This window comes from Bombina bombina, unplaced genomic scaffold, assembly GCF_027579735.1.
Source record: "Bombina bombina isolate aBomBom1 unplaced genomic scaffold, aBomBom1.pri scaffold_1091, whole genome shotgun sequence".
NCBI lineage: Eukaryota > Metazoa > Chordata > Amphibia > Anura > Bombinatoridae > Bombina > Bombina bombina.
Genome location: NW_026512294.1, coordinates 78,345 through 97,553, shown reverse-complemented (window position 1 = coordinate 97,553; position 19,209 = coordinate 78,345). Strand labels below are relative to the sequence as shown.

Below are 19,209 nucleotides of genomic sequence, written 5' to 3'. Positions count from 1 at the left end.
TACCTTTGTTTCTGCCTGTAGCTGCCAGAAGTGTAATATAGCGTCTGCTGTTTCCTCGGCAACAAACCGGAAGTATTATCAGTCACCATGGAGACATTTTACATTGTTCTGCAATGCATCATGGGAATTGTAGTTCAGAGAGAAGTAGTCAAGCTGCAGACAGTAGCTCCACTCTAGACAGGAAACATGTGACCTCCACTGACTCTAGACAGGAAACATGTGACCTCCACTCAAAGCTTTTTTTTTCTTTGCTTTTTTTTTTTAATCAACTTTAATGTAACAAACAACCAATAGACAATCATTCTGAAAATGAAACATTTTGCAGCTTTCTTGTTCTTAAAGTGAAGGTAAAGTTCACTATATCGCATTATCAAATTTTACTCGTCCCCCTAAATGAATGGTACTTTCATTCATCATTTTTTTAATTATCAATAGAATTAGAGTTTTCGCTGTTTCTAATAACCTTTATGCTGTCCGTAAATTCAACCCGGTTATTTTTTTATTTTTTTTGCTGCAGGTCACGTTTTTTGAGCATCCAATTGAAATTCTGGCCGTCAATCTACGTCATCCTTCTCCAGGATGATCTGCGCATGCTTTTACTTTTTCTTGTTAGTCTGGTAAAACAAGCGCGCTCCCGTTTCGCGCATGCTTATTCCAATTGTTATTGAAATTGAATACTTTAATAATATGGATTCGCTATGCGCATGCACAGTTCGTAGGATACTCGTGAACGTGCATTGGTGACACGTATAGAGCGGGTGGGACCGCTCTATACGTCATTCTATCTGAAATAAGAAAATAGCTAATGGGAGGAGTCAGGAACGACACGGTATAGAAATGTAAAACATGTTTATTGAATATATATATAATCGTTTGGGAAATGAAGTTAGCGATTATATTGTTTAAAGTCTGACTAATTCAATTGTGTATAGAGATAGGTCAAACTTTACCTACACTTTAATGTTCATTCACAGTGGTTTATGCTGACTGTCATTTATAAGGTAACCACTGTGACTGTCATTTATAAGGTAACCACTGTGTCTGTCATTTATAAGGTAACCACTGTGACTGTCATTTATAAGGTAACCACTGTGGCTGTCATTTATAAGGTAACCACTGTGACTGTCATTTATAAGGTAATCGCTGTGACTGTCACTTATAAAGTAATCACTGTAACTGTCATTTATAAGGTAACCACTGTGACTGTCATTTATAAGGTAACCACTGTGGCTGTCATTTATAAGGTAATCACTGTGACTGTCACTTATAAAGTAATCACTGTGACTGTCATTTATAAGGTAATCACTGTGACTGTCATTTATAAGGTAATCACTGTGAGTGTCATTTATAAGGTAATCACTGTGACTGTCACTTATAAGGTAATCACTGTGAGTGTCATTTATAAAGTAACCACTGTGACTGTCATTTATAAGGTAATCACTGTGACTGTCATTTATAAGGTAATCACTGTGACTGTAATTTATAAGGTAACCACTGTGACTGTCACTTATAAAGTAACCACTGTGACTGTCATTTATAAGGTAACCACTGTGACTGTCACTTATAAAGTAATCACTGTGACTGTCATTTATAAAGTAATCACTGTGACTGTCATTTATACGGTAATCACTGTGACTGTCATTTATAAGGTAATCACTGTGACTGTCATTTATACGGTAATCACTGTGACTGTCATTTATAAGGTAATCACTGTGACTGTCACTTATAAAGTAATCACTGTGACTGTCATTTATAAGGTAATCACTGTGACTGTCATTTATAAGGTAATCACTGTGACTGTCACTTATAAAGTAATCACTGTGACTGTCATTTATAAGGTAACCACTGTGACTGTCATTTATAAGGTAACCACTGTGACTGTCATTTATAAGGTAATCACTGTGACTGTCACTTATAAAGTAATCCCTGTGACTGTCATTTATAAGGTAATCACTGTGACTGTCACTTATAAAGTAATCACTGTGACTGTCATTTATAAAGTAATCACTGTGACTGTCATTTATAAAGTAATCACTGTGACTGTCATTTATAAGGTAATCACTGTGACTGTCATTTATAAAGTAATCACTGTGACTGTCATTTATAAGGTAATCACTGTGACTGTCACTTATAAAGTAATCACTGTGACTGTCATTTATAAGGTAACCACTGTGACTGTCATTTATAAAGTAATCACTGTGACTGTCATTTATAAGGTAATCACTGTGACTGTCACTTATAAAGTAATCACTGTGACTGTCATTTATAAGGTAACCACTGTGACTGTCATTTATAAGGTAATCACTGTGACTGTCATTTATAAGGTAACCACTGTGACTGTCATTTATAAAGTAATCACTGTGACTGTCATTTATAAGGTAATCACTGTGACTGTCACTTATAAAGTAATCACTGTGACTGTCATTTATAAGGTAACCACTGTGACTGTCATTTATAAGGTAATCACTGTGACTGTCACTTATAAAGTAATCACTGTGACTGTCATTTATAAAGTAATCACTGTGACTGTCATTTATAAGGTAATCACTGTGACTGTCACTTATAAAGTAATCACTGTGTCTGTCACTTATAAAGTAATCACTGTGACTGTCATTTATAAGGTAATCACTGTGACTGTCACTTATAAAGTAATCACTGTGACTGTCATTTATAAGGTAACCACTGTGAGTGTCATTTATAAGGTAATCACTGTGACTGTCATTTATAAGGTAATCACTGTGTCATTTATAAGGTAATCACTGTGACTGTCATTTATAAGGTAATCACTGTGTCATTTATAAGGTAATCACTGTGACTATCATTTATTAAGTAACCACTGTGACTGTCACTTATAAAGTAATCACTGTGACTGTCATTTATAAGGTAACCACTGTGAGTGTCATTTATAAGGTAATCACTGTGACTGTCATTTATAAGGTAATCACTGTGACTGTCATTTATAAGGTAACCCCTGTGACTGTCATTTATAAGGTAACCCCTGTGACTGTCATTTATAAGGTAATCTCTGTGACTGTCATTTATAAGGTAATCACTGTGACTGTCATTTATAAGGTAACCCCTGTGACTGTCATTTATAAGGTAACCACTGTGACTGTCATTTATAAGGTAACCCCTGTGATTGTCATTTATAAGGTAATTACTGTGACTGCTATTTATAAGGTAATCACTGTGACTGTCATTTATAAGGTAACCACTGTGATTGTCATTTATAAGGTAATCACTGTGACTGTCATTTATAGGGTAACCACTGTGACTGTCATTTATAAGGTAACCACTGTGACTGTCATTTATAAGGTAATCACTGTGACAGTCACTTATAAAGTAACCACTGTGACTGTCATTTATAAGGTAACCACTGTGACTGTCATTTATAAGGTAATCACTGTGACTGTCATTTATAAGGTAATCACTGTGACTGTCATTTATAAGGTAATTACTGTGACTGCTATTTATAAGGTAATCACTGTGACTGTCATTTATAAGGTAACCACTGTGATTGTCATTTATAAGGTAATTACTGTGACTGCTATTTATAAGGTAATCACTGTGACTGTCATTTATAAGGTAACCACTGTGATTGTCATTTATAAGGTAATTACTGTGACTGCTATTTATAAGGTAATCACTGTGACTGTCATTTATAAGGTAACCACTGTGACTGTCATTTATAAGGTAATCACTGTGACTGTCATTTATAAGGTAATCACTGTGACTGTCACTTATAAGGTAATCACTGTGACTGTCACTTATAAAGTAATCACTGTGACTGTCATTTATAAGGTAATCACTGTGAGTGTCATTTATAAGGTAATCACTGTGACTGTCATTTATAAAGTAATCACTGTGACTGTCATTTATAAGGTAATCACTGTGAGTGTCATTTATAAGGTAATCACTGTGACTGTCACTTATAAAGTAATCACTGTGACTGTCATTTATAAGGTAATCACTGTGACTGTCATTTATAAGGTAACCACTGTGACTGTCATTTATAAGGTAACCACTGTGAGTGTCATTTATAAGGTAATCACTGTGACTGTCATTTATAAGGTAACCACTGTGAGTGTCATTTATAAGGTAATCACTGTGACTGTCATTTATAAGGTAACCACTGTGACTGTCATTTATAAGGTAACCACTGTGACTGTCATTTATAAAGTAATCACTGTGACTGTCATTTATAAGGTAACCACTGTGACTGTCATTTATAAGGTAACCACTGTGACTGTCACTTATAAGGTAACCACTGTGACTGTCATTTATAAAGTAACCACTGTGACTGTCATTTATAAGGTAACCCCTGTGACTGTCATTTATAAAGTAATCACTGTTACTGACACTTATAAAGTAACCACTGTGACTGTCATTTATAAGGTAATCACTGTGACTGTCATTTATAAGGTAATCACTGTGACTGTCATTTATAAAGTAACCACTGTGACTGTCACTTATAAAGTAACCACTGTGACTGTCATTTATAAGGTAACCACTGTGACTGTCTTTTATAAGGTAATCACTGTGACTGTCACTTATAAAGTAATCACTGTGACTGTCATTTATAAGGTAACCACTGTGACTGTCACTTATAAGGTAACCACTGTGACTGTCACTTATAAGGTAACCACTGTGACTGTCATTTATAAGGTAATCACTGTGACTGTCATTTATAAGGTAACCACTGTGACTGTCATTTATAAAGTAATCACTGTGACTGTCATTTATAAGGTAACCACTGTGACTGTCATTTATAAAGTAACCACTGTGACTGTCACTTATAAGGTAATCACTGTGACTGTTATTTATAAGGTAACCACTGTGACTGTCATTTATAAAGTAACCACTGTGACTGTCATTTATAAGGTAATCACTGTGACTGTTATTTATAAGGTAACCACTGTGACTGTCATTTATAAGGTAACCACTGTGACTGTCAATTATAAGGTAACCACTGTGACTGTCATTTATAAAGTAACCACTGTGACTGTCACTTATAAAGTAATCACTGTGGCTGTCATTTATAAGGTAATCACTGTGACTGTCATTTATAAAGTAACCACTGTGATTGTCATTTATAAGGTAATCACTGTGACTGTCACTTATAAGGTAACCACTGTGACTGTCATTTATAAGGTAATCACTGTGACTGTCATTTATAAGGTAATCACTGTGACTGTCACTTATAAGGTAACCACTGTGACTGTCATTTATAAGGTAATCACTGTGACTGTCATTTATAAGGTAACCACTGTGACTGTCATTTATAAAGTAACCACTGTGACTGTCACTTATAAAGTAATCACTGTGGCTGTCATTTATAAGGTAATCACTGTGACTGTCATTTATAAGGTAACCACTGTGACTGTCATTTATAAGGTAACCACTGTGACTGTCATTTATAAGGTAACCACTGTGGCTGTCATTTATAAGGTAACCACTGTGGCTGTCATTTATAAGGTAACCACTGTGACTGTCATTTATAAAGTAACCACTGTGACTGTCACTTATAAAGTAATCACTGTGACTGTCATTTATAAGGTAATCACTGTGACTGTCACTTATAAGGTAACCACTGTGACTGCCATTTATAAGGTAACCACTGTGACTGTCATTTATAAGGTAATCACTGTGACTGTCATTTATAAGGTAACCACTGTGACTGTCATTTATAAGGTAATCACTGTGACTGTCACTTATAAGGTAACCACTGTGACTGCCATTTATAAGGTAACCACTGTGACTGTCATTTATAAGGTAATCACTGTGACTGTCATTTATATGGTAACCACTGTGTCTGTCATTTATAAGGTAATCACTGTGACTGTTACTTATAAGGTAACCACTGTGATTGTCACTTATAAGGTAACCACTGTGACTGTCACTTATAAGGTAACCACTGTGACTGTCACTTATAAGGTAATCACTGTGACTGCCATTTATATGGTAACCACTGTGGTTGTCATTTATATGGTAACCACTGTGACTGTCATTTATAAGGTAATCACTGTGACTGTCATTTATAAGGTAACCACTGTGACTGTCACTTATAAGGTAACCACTGTGACTGTCACTTATAAGGTAATCACTGTGACTGCCATTTATATGGTAACCACTGTGATTGTCATTTATATGGTAACCACTGTGACTGTCATTTATAAGGTAATCACTGTGACTGTCATTTATAAGGTAATCACTGTGACTGTCATTTATAAGGTAACCACTGTGACTGTCATTTATAAGGTAATCACTGTGACTGTCATTTATAAGGTAACCACTGTGACTGTCATTTATAAGGTAATCACTGTGACTGTCATTTATAAGGTAACCACTGTGATTGCCATTTATAAAGTAATCACTGTGACTGTCACTTATAAGGTAATCACTGTGACTATCATTTATAAGGTAACAACTGTGATTGTCATTCATAAGATTATCACTGTGACTATCATTTATAAGGTAATCACTGTGACTATCATGTATAAGGTAACCACTGTGATTGTCATTTATAAGATAACCACTGTGACTGTCATTTATAAGGTAACCACTGTGACTGTCATTTATAAGGTAATCACTGTGACTATCATGTATAAGGTAACCACTGTGATTGTCATTTATAAGATAACCACAGTGACTGTCATTTATAAGGTAACCACTGTGACTGTCATTTATAAGGTAATCACTGTGAGTGTCATTTATAAAGTAACCACTGTGACTGTCACTTATAAGGTAACCACTGTGAGTGTCATTTCTACAGTAACCACTGTGACTGTCATTTTTAAAGTAACCACTGTGACTGACATTCATAAGGTAACCACTGTGACTGTCACTTATAAGGTAATCACTGTGACTGACATTTATAAGGTAATCACTGTGACTATCATTTCCAAAGTAACCACTATGACTGTCACTTATTAGGTAACCACTGTGATTGTCATTTATAAGGTAACCACTGTGACTGTCATTTATAAAGTAACCACTGTGACTGACATTTATAAGGTCACCACTGCATACTTGCCAACTGTCCCGTTTTTGCCAGGACAGTCCAAGAATTTGGGGCCGGGTCCGGCCATTTAAATGTCCCGGACTGTCCCGGCAAGTTAGTAGCAGGCTGCAGTGCTTTGTTTTAACTAGCGCGATTGTGACGTGTGTTCCACTCTGAGCCCTCCTCCTTTGAATTTTTCATTCTTGGAGCACACCCGTGACGTCACCATTAGTGTTCCCTCTAAGGTGAATTTTGTGTGCGTGCGGCCCAGCAGTGAAATAGTTCATAAGAGAACCATACCTTGCAGAATGCATTGTGCAGGGTTTGCTAATTGCAGGGTGCAGTCACCTAATTAACTGTTTCACTGCTGGGCCGCACACAAAACTGGGCTTAGAGGGAACACTGGTCACCATCTCACGTGACCACCGAGCGTTGCTGCTCACTGGAGCAGTGCACCACCAGCCTGTCTCCGCAGTGCACCACCAGCCTGCCTCCGCATGTTGTGAGAAGGCTGGTGGACTGACAGACTCAGAGCTGAGAGAGTGTCTGTCACACACACCCTAACTAAATCAACTGACTATTGTAGAGAGAGACGATCAGTGGATCAGAGGTGAGACTCAGCGCTACATAAATGAACCTTACCGGCTGCAAAGTGCAATAAAAACATAGCCAGCTGCTGACAATGATCGTGAATCACCAATTATTTAAAAAAAATATTAATAAAAAATGCTGTGACTTGTCAGACTCAGTCTGTGTTTATATGCTAAAGGGTAATTAAAAATAATGACAAATAAACTAACTGTATATAACAACCAGCAGGTAGATCATTCGCAAATCTAAGGGGTAATTACAAAATGAAGTAAAGCTTCTTAATTTTTAAATTAATACCGCTGATATTAGCAAATGATCTGCCACTGTTATATACAGTATATTTGTTATATCTTCCGCTGGTTGTACAGATATTTTTCAGTAAAGCTTCTTAATTTTTGAATTAATACCCCTGATATTAGCAAACATCTGCCACTGTTATATCAGACATCCCAACTCTCCCTGAAGTTCAGGGAGTCTCCCTGATTGTAATAGCGGCTCCCTGATGCCAGCAAATGGAATGCAATCTCCCTTTAACTCTAAGTACCATGATCCAATGTGGCCCAAATCGGGAAAAGTGTTTCTTTAAGGAATGCCTTTAGTTGCTGGGACGTTATAGAACCCTCAAAGCATCAGTAACCAAAAAGCCCCCACTGATTTTAATAAAATAAAACACAAATACTACCTAGGGGGATAAATTTCTTACCTGAATCCATTCAAGATATTAACAAACCACAAACTTAATACCCATACTTTCAATAAAAACACGACACTCAGGGTTGGGAATAAAAACCAACCTCCCCAACATGGGGAGGGGTTGCTTTATTAAACAGATTTAAATAACTTAACTAACAACTACTAACAGCTGGCAAGATACCCTGTCCTATCAACCCACTAAGGGGTGTGGCCACCCTGGGAATGAGGACGCCCTCATTCCGCCTACCTGTCCGCTCAAGGAAGATCGCCCAGCGATCCGACCTATTCCTAGCCCCTCGGCGACTAGGGTCCTCCACGCTCGCTGTCCCTTCCTTCTATCCTTGTCCTATGACTTAACTTTGTTGCCACATCCCTTTCCGCCACCCTTAGAAAGCATGACGCCATGCCAACTCCAACTACCTACCGGGTTGAGAGGTCTCCAAACTGGATAGACATCGGTCCCCCAGCCAAAAGACTGTTAGTCCCGACGGGAGACCCCATACTACTCATTAATGCCCTTGGGCTTACAAAGGTCCACATGACTATGTAGCCCCCTGCCAAGGGAAAACTAAGCCAGCTTAAATCATGAACCAGTCGTCCTTCTGCATCATCACCTGCAAAGCAATAACATGAGCCACAGGGAGGGCTGGGAGGGAAGACAAAAAACAGGCTAGTGATTTACTTTCTGTTTCAACCTTCCTTTTATCCCTTCTGAATCTCCTCCCCCTTTCCTCTTTCTGTTCAACATACTACCCTCCTATTTAACCCTTTCCTCTCTCTCCTTCCTTCAGCATAAATTCCCCCTTAACTTGTTCCGTCCCTAATTAGGTCCTACACTTTCCTAAGGGGATAAATTTCTTACCTGAATCCATTCAAGATATTAACAAACCACCAACTTAATACCCATACTTTCAATAAAGACACGACACTCAGGGTTGGGAATAAAAACCAACCTCCCCAACATGGGGAGGGGTTGCTTTATTAAACAGATTTAAATAACTTAACTAACAACTACTACCAGCTGGCAAGATACCCTGTCCTATCAACCCACTAAGGGGTGTGGCCGCCCTGGGAATGAGGACGCCCTCATTCCGCCTACCTGTCCGCTCAAGGAAGATCGCCCAGCGAGCCGACCTATCCCTAGCCCCTCGGCAACTAGGGTCCTCCACGCTCGCTGTCCCTTCCTTCTATCCTTGTCCTATGACTTAACTTTGTTGCCACACCCCTTTCCACCACCCAAAAGAGGACAAGGTACTCTTGCCCCACTAACAAAGATAGGAAGCCAGGGCCTGCCTAATATTGAACAAATCCGTACCCTTGTCTGAAAGGTGTACCTGGTCTTTTCGAAACAAACCCACATAATCTATCCTGATGTTATTGTGTGTAACCACCTTACCACCAGTCTCCAACACTACCTTACTCACATCCCTATTAAGTTTCCGTTTCACTCGGAAACCCGCCTTCCTGGTAGCCATGTGCCTCCAAACATTTCTTGAGATAATATTTGACCAAATAATGGTCACACCCTGAAACTGTGTTTGCAACCACCTAATATCCGACACCATAATGTCCGCTAGGTCTCCCATTGGCATCGTCCCCACGTCATTTCATCCTAAATGAAGGAGAATGACGTGAGGCTTGCCCCATCTCCTCCTGGCCGCAGCCACTTGTTCCGGTAAATGACTCCACATCATCCCCCGCCTTCCTAACCACCTAATAGACACCTTCGCGGACAGCAGTCCCAGCTGCTGTCCTCCTGGCTGTGCCGCAGCCCGAATAGCCGCCTAATGAATATATGAATGTCCGACAATCCATATCCTCTTGCAAACAGCAACCTGACCTGCAAGGAACATCGACAAACCATAAGGCCCTGGCTTCCCACAACACCCAACCCCAAACCACACTAACTAACCCACAGACTACCACCAATACCCCCCTAGAACTGATCCAGGGGTCTGATGTATTTTTTATATTGCCCTGACGACCATCTTCCTAACGCCTTAATCTGCATCTCTGACTGCCCTGACATAGCAGCATCCGTGGCCAAACCTATTCGGAACGAATGTGGTGCCACGACCACCGGGTCCCACCCCAATCCACTCACAACCCTTCGTAAAACTGACCTGAACTGAAATTGTGATAAATAAGAGCCATCTTTGTGTATAAGAAAAGGCCCACCCACATCTGGCCTCACTGCAATGAATCTATTGCAAAGAGATACCGGACAAATAGATGGCTCCACCTGTGAAAGCAAGTTGAGCCATTTACCCTTCCCTGCCTGATCCGTCTTAGATCTGGCCACAAAAACCAACACTGCCCGATCTACTAACCTCACATGCTCCCTCAATAATCCTGTACCCTGCAACCTCCTGGATCTAGACACTAACTCACTTATCATAAGCGCCGCAAAGTATGTTAAAGAGAATGCCACCGCAAACAACAACTCCTCAAACTCAGAATTACAAACCCCGTCTAGCTGTTCTATAAACTGTGCCAATCTAGCCCTGGTAATTGGTTCCCTCACATCCTTCTGCTTGCCCCCTAATCTGCGCACGCCTTTCAACGCTGCCCTGGCTATAAAGCTCCTGGTCATGTCCTCCACCCCGTACAGTTTTGAGAAAAAGGCGACTGCTGCCACCTTTCCCCCTATAGCCCCCGGAGAAACCCCCGCTAACTCTAATGAACCTAGCGAACTAATAAACAATGCAACCGAAGGATTTTTCCATGTGGTGTTAAAGACATTCAGAAATTTACCCCACTCACTCCAAGCAATGCTGTAAGCCTGCCAAGTCCTAGGAGCCAATGAACCCTTTAGCAGTCTTAACGCCGCTCCCCAGAATTCGCCACCTGCCAAAGATACGTTGGACAAGTGTTACCCTCTATTCTCCTGCCAGCAAACTACCAAACCAACTGAAAACTATTAAGCACCTTTAGAGTATAAACCTGAACAAACATACCTACAACAGCCCATCCTAAGGATGCACGCCTCGCTTAACCCACTAAGCCTCCTAATTACTGTTACGGGGTCCATTGACGAATGCACCCCTGCCCGCCGTACCTTGTCTAAATTGCTGCTCGCCGCCAAAACTGTCCCTTTTCCAACTACATTCGTTCCCTGGGTGCGCCCCCCCACAATATATACACACGTGCCGAAAAAGGCACTGCAGTCCCCTGTCACACAGCTTCTCCTGAAACCGCCAGCATTCCCTACCCCCTCTCCTATGAAAGGGACGATTCAGCTGCCCAGTACTAACTGATTTCTCTGCGACCAGCGCTGCGCCTTCCATGAGATCAAGATTGGACCACAGGTCCATTTCTTTCATCCCAAAAGTCAGGACTGGATTCGCCTCCAACATCCGTCGAAACTGAGCGTCATATTGACGCCAAGCTGTACCTCTGCCACGTTCATGGATGTCATCAATGACTTCCATATATTTCAGTATATTAACTGCCTGGCTGGGATTCGCTTCTATATAACAAGAAGCGAGTACCCTAAAGCACCTCATCCATTCTTGATAAGTCTCAGGCCTCTTCGCTTTCTTGTCGCCCGTACCATCTTCCGCCATCTCCCTAACCTGATACACCGCCCTTGATAATTTGAAAATTTTCACGTAGCGCCCCTCCCTAATTTTTTTAGCTATTTTAGGTTTCAGATGCGAGTGCAAAGAATTAATTACGCAGGGATAGGTGTCCGCCGTCCCCGCCACTGTGGATTTCTTTCCCTTACCAGCTTCCTGACCTGCTAGCAACCCTGAAGGCCCTACAACTTCGCTCCCTGACAGCCCTTTGTCAACCCCTACTGCCTTTGGCATCTTATCTACTAATCTAACACTTGCAAAACCTCTCTTAGGCGTCACAAAGGTCCCTACTGGCCCTTTTAATGTTCGTTGTCTAGTGGAAACAGGCTTATCTACGCCTGATACAGCATTTAAAGGGCCACTGTAAGTAAATATTTTCTATGCCTGTTACTAATTAACTACCGCAAATACGCTTTTTATCAATAGCATTTCATTAACCTATCTCTACCGTATATCAGAAATCTTGTCTGCAAATTTAATTGTTTTCCAAACCCACTTTGTGGGTATCCTTTGCTCTGTACCAATCCGTTTACAATACCTAGGTTTCAAAATGGCGCTTTAAAGACAAAGTTATTGGTTTAAGTATTTTGAACACGCAGTGCTGAAAATAGTGGGCAGGATAATGTGACATCATCGGCGAATAAAAGATATAACTTTTAGAACGTTATGAAACTTCGTTTTGGAGAAAATATAGGTCAGTAGGTTTTAATTAATGTTTATTAACTTTAATATGTTAGTTGTTTAGCTTAAAAATTATAACAGAAAGTAATCCTTTAAGTTACCTGCAACATCCCTCTCATCACTTAGCACCGTTCCTACTGTCCCTTTAAATGCTCGTTGCATAGGGGAAACAGGCTTATCTACGCCTGCAAGAGCAGTTTTTTGGCCTGCGACACCCTTCACAGCTCTCACCCCCCCCCTCTCCCACTACGCCCCCGCCCCTACTAACGAAATTACTCCCTTTTGCCGAGCGGGTAAGAGACCCGCGGGACCCCTGATCTCCTGAGGTGCTCCCCTTACCTGCGCCGCACTCACAGCTTCTGCCACCGGACCCGAGCACACGCACACCTCAGCCGCCACCACTTGCTGTCTGCGCACTGTCACCGGATCCAAGATGGCGACCGGGACAGAGGTGGGCGGAGCCAAGGCGCGCGCGGGGGACCGGAAGAAGAAGAAGAGAGACCTCCAAGGCCATGTGGATCCACAAATGGAGCGCCCGGCCTACCTTCCATGCCCTGCTGACCGGAGATGAAAGGAGGTGAAGGGGATCTCACCGAGCTCCGCTGAAAAAGCGGAGCTCCGGTGATTGCGCCAGCAGATCATCTGTTGTCCCCCTCACAAGGTCGGAGGCAAACGATGCCACTAGCGACCTAGGAGGGGGAATACTGGGGGCAGAGAGGGACAGACTGGCTACCTTAGGGATAGAAAAGCGGGTGGGAAGGTCCAAAGGCCCCAAGGTGAACGAGGTAGGGAAAGAGACAGAGGCAGATGAAACCAGACTAGGTAGGGAGACTGGGGCTGAGAAAATAGGCCCTGGAGAAGAACTAGAGACAGGGATAGAGTAAATAGGAAGAAAATAAGAGGCAGTAATAGGAAGAGAGGCCCCAGCAGCAGATAATACTGTAGGGGAAGGCATAGAGATAGCTACAGAAGTCAGTGTAGAAACAAGAGAGGGGTCCCCAACAACTACTATATCACCAGCTGCTGTAACTGCTGTCCTCCTCTTCTTTCCAGATAAATCATCCTCTTCATCAAACCTCCTTGGAGCCTTAGCAGAACGTTTGGATCTCTCCATGATGTCACCTGTAAGACAAAAAACAGGTTAGTGATTTACTTTCTGTTTCAACCTTCCTTTTATCCCTTCAGAATCTCCTCCCCCTTTCCTCTATCTGTTCAACATACTACCCTCCTATTTTAACCCTTTCCTCTATCTCCTTCCTTCAGCATAAATTCCCCCTTAACTTGTTCCGTCCCTAATTAGGTCCTACACTTTCCTTATTTACTGCACATAATTAAACTTTGTATTCTAAAATAACATAATTTATGTAAGAACTTACCTGATAAATTCATTTCTTTCATATTGGCAAGAGTCCATGAGCTAGTGACGTATGGGATATACAATCCTACCAGGAGGGGCAAAGTTACCCAAACCTCAAAATGCCTATAAATACACCCCCACCACACCCACAATTCAGTTTAATGAATAGCCAAGTAGTGGGGTGATAAAGAAAGGAGTAAAAAGCATCAACAAAGGGATTTGGAAATAATTGTGCTTTATACAAAAAATCATAACCACCATAAAAAGGGTGGGTCTCATGGACTCTTGCCAATATGATAGAAATGAATTTATCAGGTAAGTTCTTACGTAAAATTATGTTTTCTTTCATGTAATTGGCAAGAGTCCATGAGCTAGTGACGTATGGGATTGTAATACCCAAGATGTGGAACTCCACAGAAGAGTCACTAGAGAGGGAGGGATAAAATAATAACAGCCATTTTCCGCTGAAAAAAATTAATCCACAACCCAAAATAAAAGTTTATTCTCATAATGAAAACAAAAAACGTAAACATAAGCAGAGGAATCAAACTGAAACAGCTGTCTGAAAAACGTTTCTACCAAAAACTGCTTCTGAAGAAGCAAATACATCAAAACGGTAGAATTTAGTAAATGTATGCAAAGAAGACCAAGTTGCTGCTTTGCAAATCTGATCAACTGAAGCTTCATTCGAGACTGATCTAGTAGAATGAGCTGTAATTCTCTGAGGCGGGGTCTGACCCGACTCCAAATAAGCCTGATGAATCAAAAGCTTTAACCAAGATGCCAAGGAAATGGCAGAAGACTTCTGACCTTTCCTAGAACCAGAAAATATAACAAATAGACTAGAAGTCTTCCTGAAATCTTTAGTAGCTTCAACATAATATTTCAAAGCTCTTACCACATCCAAAGAATGTAAGGATCTCTCCAAAGAATTCTTAGGATTAGGACACAAAGAAGGGATAACAATTTCTCTATTAATGTTCTTAGAATTCACAACCTTAGGTAGAAATTTAAATGAAGTCTGCAAAATTGCCTTATCCTGATGGAAAAACAGAAAAGGAGATTCACAAGAAAGAGCAGATAATTCGGAAACTCTTCTAGCAGAAGAGATGACCAAAAGGAACAACACTTTCCAAGAAAGTAGTTTAATGTCCAAAGAATGCATAGGCTCAAATGGAGGAGCTTGCAAAGCCTTCAAAACCAAATTAAGACTCCAAGGAGGAGAGATTGATTTAATATACAGACCAAAGCCTGTACAAAACAGTGAATATCAGGAAGCTTAGCAATCTTTCGGTGAAATAAAACAGAAAGAGCAGAGATTTGTCTCTTCAAGAAACTTGCAGACAAACCCTTATCCAAACCATCCTGAAGAAACTGTAAAATTCTAGGAGTTCTAAAAGAATGCCAGGAGAATTTATGAGAAGAACACTATGAAATATAAGTCTTCCAAACTCGATAATAAATCTTCCTAGAAACAGATTTATGAACCTGTAACATAGTATTAATCACTGAGTCAGAGAAACCTCTATGACTAAGCACTAGGCGTTCAATTTCCATATCTTAGAATTTAATGATTTGAGATCCTGATGGAAAAACGGACCTTGAGACAGAAGGTCTGGCCTTAATAGAAGTGGCCAAGGCTGGCAACTGGACATCCGAACAAGATCCGCATACCAAAACCTGCGAGGCCATGCTGGAGCTACCAGCAACACAAACGATTGTTCCATGATGATTTTGGAGATCACTCTTGGAAGAAGAACTAGAACTTTTACTTATACAGAGGTAGATGCTGCTAGAATTACCACACTGATCAGAGGATCCAGAGATTTTTTAAAAGAGGCCCCTGTGGAAAAAAGTACCAATGATTATGAAAAGCTGAGCAGAAAGAATATGGCATGGGAATTACATGCCATTACACTAGCTGAATACTTTCGAGTGAAGCGGATTCCAAGAGGCCTCCGGATGAGTACAAGACCTACATTGTTAAAGGACCATAAAGAATATTGCAGCAAGTTTGAAGCTATACTTAATAAATGTTCATATGATTTGATCATTCTAACAGTGGACACTCTTCAACAGGAAATAGAAAAACAACAAGCCCTGATCGATCAGGGTAAGGAAGAGTTAAAACAAATCTTACCGGCAGATGACTTCGATAAGAAAATCAAGGATATTGATGAGAAGATAGCCATTCAGAAGAAAGAGATCCAGGAACGTAAAAAATCTAAATTCCTAAGGGATGAACAGGATTACCAGCAAGGTAGAGTGTACAGATGGCAATCGGAGGGATCCGATTGGCCACAGAGGTCAGCTGGTTACAGAGGTCGGAGACAGGGTCGCGGACGAGGACGTCATCCACAGGCGACAGGAGGAGATGCACATGGTTCCGACTCATCAAATGGATCAAGTTTTTTAGAGTCAAGCGACGAAGCTGTGACGTCATCAGGCGAGGCCACAGGGGGGGCCGCAAACATCGGAAAAGCAAAAGCACGCCGCAGACAACCAGCCAGGGAGACCAACAAGAAGAAGATACCATAAAGCAAGTAAATAACGTTATTAACGTATCTGACTTTACATTGACTGAAAGTGAACTTGCTTTATTGAATAAGGGACTTACATTCTGCCCTGTTAAAAATATTGACCTATTTGAGCTTGAAAAAGATATGTTCAAATTCTTTAGGAGTTTAAAATTGAAAGCTTTCTTCTCTAATAAAAATCCTATGCATGCAAAAAATTCCTCTATTGATAAAGCTAGTAATATACTAAAACTTAAGGGCACTGGTCTGTTTAAAAAGAGTACTTTTATCCCACCAGAGGTAAATGGCAGCGTTGAAACCTTTGTAAAATTGGTAAATACTGACCTAGAAAAATTGAAAGAACAAGTAAAATACAGGTCAAAAACATGTAAATCCAATTTGCCAAGGGATCAACGGGCTGCCATTGAGGGTTTGAAAACCAAAGATGTTACAATTCGTAGAGCTGATAAGGGTGGCGCTACTATTCTATTAAAAAATGATTTGTACATAACAGAAATAGAGGGTCAGCTTAAAGATAATACCACATATAGAAAACTAAATACTAATCCTGTGTTTAACATTCAAAAGGAAATCAAATCTGTTATAAATAGAGCGTTGGCAAGAAACATAATTGATAAATCTTTGTATACATATTTATTCATTGAATGGCCTAAAACTCCTATTCTGTACACAGTACCTAAGGTACATAAAAACATTGAAAGACCTCCAGGTCGCCCCATAGTGGCAGGAGTCAACTCTGTATTTACTAACATTGCCACTTATTTAGATAAAATACTGCAGCCTGAGGTATTAAAGTTGACCTCATATATCAGAGATACTAGTGATTTCTTAATTAAACTTAAAAACCTATCTGTACAGAATACAAAGTACATATTATTTACTTTAGACGTATGTAGTTTATACACAGTTATAAACCATGAAAGTGGAATTAAATCAAGTATGTATACTCTTAAACACACAGGTATGTACACTATGCCACAATTAGCATTTCTAGAGGAATTATTAAGGATTGTGTTATATCACAATTACTTTTTGTTTGCAGACCAATGGTATGAACAGGTGAGAGGGACAGCCATGGGTTCCAATGTCGCCCCATCATACGCCAACCTCTTTATGGGACAGATAGAAGAGAAATTTGTCTATGAGAATTTACTTTTTAAACAATATGGAGCAGCCTGGTGGCGCTTCATAGATGATGTGTTTGGCGTGTGGTGGGGTGACATTGGAACCCTCCTCTCCTTTGTTGAAGAGCTAAACAATGCAGTTAATGGTGTTAAATTCACTTTATCCTTCAGTGTGGAAAGTATAGTCTTCCTTGATACTGTGGTTTACAGAAACATGGATGGTCTTCTGAATGTGGACATTCATAAAAAACCAACAGACAGAAACACATTATTGGCTTTTGACAGCTATCACCCTAACAGATTAAAACATTCTCTCCCACGTAGCCAAATGCTAAGAGTAAAGAGAATAGTGACTGACACACAGGTGGCTGAACAGAGACTTGATGAAATGGCAGTCCGGTTTAAAGAAAGGGGGTATCCGGATCCTTTAATCAATAAAGAAAGGGAGAGGATCCTGGAAGAGAAACCAATTACTATTGGAAAAGAGAAAAACTCACAGCGTATGGTCTGTGTGACTCAATTTAACCCCTATAGCAAGGATATCTCCAAGATCATCTGTAAGCACTGGAATGTATTAAGAAATTGTAACCCTGATATTGATGCCTTTAGGGAGCCCCCAATGATGGCTTATAAAAGGGTACCTAACCTGAGAGATAAGCTAGTAAGAAATGATGTAGGGCCCAGGAAGACAATGAACCAAAGGTATATAACAACTAAGAAAACTGGCACATACCCTTGTCTTGGGTGTGCTAGCTGTAATGCTGTAATTAAAGGCGAGTTCTTTGTACATCCCCTAACAGGCAAGAAATTCATGATTAGGGATTTTTACACGTGTGACTCATCCTATGTCATTTACCTTATTAAGTGTCCGTGTTCCAGGATTTACCTGGGTGAGACTACTAGAAAGGTGAAAGATAGGATGAGCCAACACAAATCGAATATCAGATGTGGAGATACCGATGCTCCTGTGTCTAGTCACTTTTTAGAGGCTGGACACAGTATCAGCCAGCTAAGATGGCAGGTCATCGACAGTGTAGGCAAGCTGCGTAGAGGAGGCAATAGGGAACAACTGCTAAAACAAAAGGAATCCTTTTGGATCCACAAATTGAATACAATGACCCCTATGGGTTTAAATAGGGAGCTTGATCTAGCAGTGTTTCTGTAACAATTAATTTAAAATAAATTATAACTTATTAAGTATAACTCATAATATCCTCTGTTTAAGTTTTGTTTTTAATGAGATTAACAGGTTGAAATACATATTTTTAATTATAAGGTAGTTTTTATTATAATTAAAGGCACACTATTGTGTAATTTTCACTAGATGGCGCTATTTCTAACATAAGGTGTTTAATATATGGTGTTAAGAAATGTGAAGGGTTAAAATGTTCCCTATATAAGCTCTGTAATCACCTGTTGATGCTATGCATGATTAAGGGAATTATTCCCGAAACGTTGCTACTGTTTGTACCTAAATAAATTTCTTCTTTTGAATCCTGGGTGCTGCGGAACTTCATTATACTGACATATGAGAGAGGATTGCAGTTCCCTCTGTACCACCGGTCACCAGGGAACCCTATTAAGGGCACAAGGATACTAAGGTGCTGTTTGAGCATTGTTTGTTGGAAGAAGAACTAGAGGCGGGAAA

The 19,209-nt window shown here is 40.2% G+C and overlaps 1 protein-coding gene across 2 annotated transcripts in view; it reads left to right on the top strand.

The window, feature by feature from the left end:
- The first annotated feature begins 740 nt into the window (after nucleotides 1-740).
- Nucleotides 741-19,209, top strand: part of LOC128644218 (putative nuclease HARBI1) — a 73,359-nt gene continuing 54,890 nt past the window's right edge. The window contains exons 1-2 of one of the 2 annotated variants that reach the window (XM_053696912.1): nucleotides 741-829; nucleotides 13,597-13,683. In XM_053696912.1, the coding sequence (XP_053552887.1) occupies nucleotides 13,656-13,683 (28 nt within the window). In that variant the 5' untranslated portion in view covers nucleotides 741-829; nucleotides 13,597-13,655. Of the gene's footprint in view, nucleotides 840-13,596; nucleotides 13,684-19,209 lie in introns of both variants that reach the window. The other variant, XM_053696913.1, reaches the window with a different exon arrangement.